Source organism: Pseudozyma flocculosa (genome assembly GCF_000417875.1).
Source record: "Pseudozyma flocculosa PF-1 unplaced genomic scaffold scaffold00007, whole genome shotgun sequence".
Classification (NCBI taxonomy): domain Eukaryota; kingdom Fungi; phylum Basidiomycota; class Ustilaginomycetes; order Ustilaginales; family Ustilaginaceae; genus Pseudozyma; species Pseudozyma flocculosa.
In genome coordinates, this window is record NW_006920875.1 from 960,149 (window position 1) to 963,904 (window position 3,756).

Below are 3,756 nucleotides of genomic sequence, written 5' to 3' on the forward strand. Positions count from 1 at the left end.
CCCGGCGACAGACTCACGTTGGGTCCCACTTCGAGGCACTCGGGCTGCTTGAACATGTCGGCCACCTCTGGGGGCACGCCGCCGCCGCCGACGCCGTCCGAGGCAATGGGCCGCCAGACGTGCTTGCCGAGGGCGGCGATGGCCTCGTCGAAGTTCTCGGCGTCGGGGCTGTCGGGGCGGCGGGAAGCGTTGACGAGGGCGGCAAAGGCGGCGCGGTCGGCCGTGGTGGGCAGGGCGCCGCCGTGCTGTCGGCAGGCAAGACGATTGGGGAAGGAGCAGGAGGTCGGCAGGAGGGTGAAAAGGTGAGTGGCGTCAGTAGGTTGGCTGGGTGGTGGGTGCAATATCGGAAAGGGGCGCGGCGTTGGCAGAGCCTGCCCTCGGGCATGGGTGCTCACGCTCTGCCTCCACTGCTTGAGCTTGTTGAGGAGGATGACGACCATGGGGATGTGGCTGTGAAGCATCGTGTCGGGCGTGTCGAGGTCAAACGAGTCTGCGAGTGCTTGTAGCTCGGGGAAAGGGCGTGTGAGGCGGAGGTCGACGATCGAGTCTGGGTGGGTCTCGACGATGGCCACCTGGTGGACCGAGAGCGAGAGCTGGCCGACCATGCCGGCGGAGGCGACGCGGAGGAAGGGGATGTGGGGCGAGGGTGGCTGCTGTGCCCAGCAGAGGTCGGAGAGGGCGAGGTCAAAGGCGCGCGGCTGGTCGACCGAGATGACGAGGTCGAATGCGGTGAAGAAGCCGGGCTGGCGCGCGAGGAGGTCTGCGGGTGACTCGACTGTGGCGTTGGCCTTTACGCCGTCGTTGAGCTCTGCGAGGAGGCGTGCGATCTCTGCGGCAGCCGGTTTGCCCTCGCTGTGACCCGGCTGGAGGAAGAAGTTGGTGCCGAGGCTTGCCGGGTCGACGGTGCGATGGTCGAGGATGGTGAAAGCGCCGATGCCGGGGAGGACGAGGTTCTTGAGGATCTGGGCCGAGAGGGCGGATGCGCCGACGACGAGGATGTTTGACTTTTCGAGGGATGCCTGTCCGGAGGATGCCCAGAGGCGGAGCTGTCTATCGTAGCGCTGTGTGTGGGCCGAGGGGCGCTCGCTGAGGGGCGCCGTGGTGGTCATGGCGGGGCGAGGGGCGAACGGGACAAAGTGGCTGCGAGGCTGGATGCTTGGGTTGTGTTGAGTTGCCGCCCGGTGTGCGTGGCGTCTAAACTAGAACGAGGAAAGGAAGGATACGATGTGAGCCAGTAGGAATGCGGTGGGTGGCAAGCGAGGGCGTCGTGGGCGGCAAGCAAAGAGGAAGAAAGGCGAGCCAACGTCAGGCGGTCGAAAGTGGAGCGGCGTGCGCCCGGGCCATGGTCAAAGAGGGCCAAGCTCAGCCAGCGGCTGAGCCAGGGCCCTCTGGTTGGTTGGGCTGCTTCCCTCAGCCTCGGCCAGCCGGCCAAGCAACTCGGAAGTCGGGCGAGCAGAGGCAGCACCAAAGCGGCGAGCAGCGCCAATAATGGACCCTGAACCCCTTCGCCCTCGCCCACCCGCCCGCCCATGCCATGCCATGCCATGCCATCCCCACAGCGCAGCCTCGCCACCGTCGTCGTCCTCCTCCTCCTCACCACCACCACCAACCCGTCACTGCGCCGTCCACCAATACCCATGCCCATGCACTGCGGCACCACGACAAACAACCACAATGGCACAACAGCATCCTCCAGACACACCACACGCGCATCACGACTCACACGCACCACCACCGCACCCCGCACAGACCACCGACGTCCCTCGGACCCCCACCGCGCACTCACACCACCATCACACCAACCACAATGACGGCACTCACACCGACTCAGACCTCTCCACCAATCACGGCACTCAGCCACCACCACCACCCCACAGCAACCCTGCCGACACCACCCCAGTCACCACCAACGCCATCCCCGACCCCGCCGTCTCCCTCTCTTCCGCGCGCCCCACCATGCTCCCTCCCCCAAAGCTCAGCAGGGCCGCATCCTTTGCCATAAATTCGACGCCCACCCTCACACCCGGATCCACATGGGGTCCAGCAGCCGCGTCCGCAGCAGCCGCAAGGGCACACGCCGCAGAGCCAGGCCGCATCGGCGACCTCAAACGCTTCACCCTCTGGGAGACAAAGACCCGCTTCTACCTCGTCGCCTACAACACCTCCCAGACACGCTTCCGCATCCTCAAGGTAGACCGCACCCCGCCCATCGCAGCCGCAGCACAGCCACAACACCACCACCACCCGCCCTCTTCCCACCATCACCATCACCCTCCCTCAACCGCACCACCTTCTAGCAGCGGCGACACACAGCACATCGCCGCAAACGCCGGCGCAGACCACCGTGCACCCTCGACCGAGCGCGCCGGTACCCTCGCCGAAGCCAGCAGGCGGAGCGGGACAGCAGAAAAGGGCGCCCAGCCGACCGCAGCCGTCGCCGCCGCGCCTTCGACCGACAAGCACCCATCCAACCTCTCGGCCAGCGGGCAGAGGTACATCGCAGAAGACGACCCTTCCATCCCCCTTCTCAACAAGGCCGCCCTGGACACCAGGCAGCCAGAGGCCATCGCCTCAACCGCCGCCAGAGACTCTCAGCAAGCTGCAGCCGCTGCGCAGGCCACCCAGTCTGTTCTCGGCCTCGGCTCGTCGTCGTCGACGGCGGCGGCGGCCAGCAGCGCAGGCAGCTCCCGCATCCAGGGCTCGGCGGCTAGCGGCCCCCCTGCCGCCGGCGCACCTGCGCACCTCGGCGACGCCATCCCGCCATCTTCTGCCTCTACGCACCCTGCCCACTCGTCCGCCTCGCGCCGCCACGCCTCGCGCCAGTATCCGCCCGCCAGCGCCGACGCCGACTGGGAGCTCAACGTCACCTCGGACACGGTTGTCTACACCCGCACCCAGGTCACCGAGCTGCTCGACATGATCCGCGAGGGCAATCGCGCATCCGGCGGCCTCAAAGAGGTCGGCCGCTTCTTTGGCATCGTCGGCTTCGTGCGCTTCACCAGCACCTACCACATGGTCCTCATCAGCCGCCGCAGCGTCGTCGCCCTCATCGGCGGCCACTACATCTACCACTGCGACGAGACCGTCACGCTGCCCGTGTGCCACCCCACCGTCATGGCCGCCCTGCCCGGGCGCACAAAGGCCCACGACCAGGAAGAGGCTCGGCTGCTCCACCTCTTCAAGCAGGTCGACCTCGGCAAGAACTTCTACTTTAGCTACACGTACGACCTCACCAAGACGCTCCAGGACAACCTCACGGCCGGGCCGCAGGAGCCGGCGGGTCAGCAGCGAGCGCAGACGGCAGCGACGACGGCGACGACGACCGCCTGGGGTTACAACGAAAAGTTCATCTGGAACCACCACCTGCTGCTGCCGGCCTTTGGAGAGTCGGAACGCTCGGGCTCGGGCTCGGGTTCGCAATCCGACGCCGACGCCCGCAACGGCTGGGTGCTGCCGCTCGTCTACGGCTTCGTCGACCAGGCCAAGCTGGGCGTGCTCAGCAGGACCGTCTACGTGACCCTCATCGCCCGCCGCTCGAGGCACTTTGCCGGCGCGCGCTTCCTCAAGCGCGGCGTCAACGAGCGAGGCCAGGTGGCCAACGACGTCGAGACCGAGCAGATTGTCAGCGAGGCCCTCACCACGCCCTTTTTCGCTCCGGCGAAGCGGCCCGGGCCCACCCGGCGGCAGCAGCGGCGAAACGACGCCGAGATCGGCGAGTCGAGCGGCAGTCGGCACGGCCTCGACCGACCGCCGTCA

General features: G+C 67.3%; 2 protein-coding genes across 2 annotated transcripts in view; one reads left to right on the forward strand and one right to left on the reverse strand.

Moving 5' to 3' along the window:
• Positions 1-1,109, reverse strand: part of PFL1_02702 (uncharacterized protein) — a gene marked incomplete at both ends in the record, with an annotated part of 2,676 nt that extends 1,567 nt beyond the window's left edge. The window contains 2 exons of the mRNA XM_007880216.1: positions 18-245; positions 396-1,109. Coding sequence (XP_007878407.1) covers positions 18-245; positions 396-1,109 — 942 coding nt within the window. The remainder of the gene's footprint in view (positions 1-17; positions 246-395) is intronic.
• An 847-nt stretch (positions 1,110-1,956) lies between these two features.
• The window catches only part of PFL1_02703 (uncharacterized protein), a gene marked incomplete at both ends in the record, with an annotated part of 5,093 nt that continues 3,293 nt past the window's right edge, over positions 1,957-3,756 (forward strand). Inside the window, one exon of the mRNA XM_007880217.1 lies at positions 1,957-3,716. Coding sequence (XP_007878408.1) covers positions 1,957-3,716 — 1,760 coding nt within the window. The remainder of the gene's footprint in view (positions 3,717-3,756) is intronic.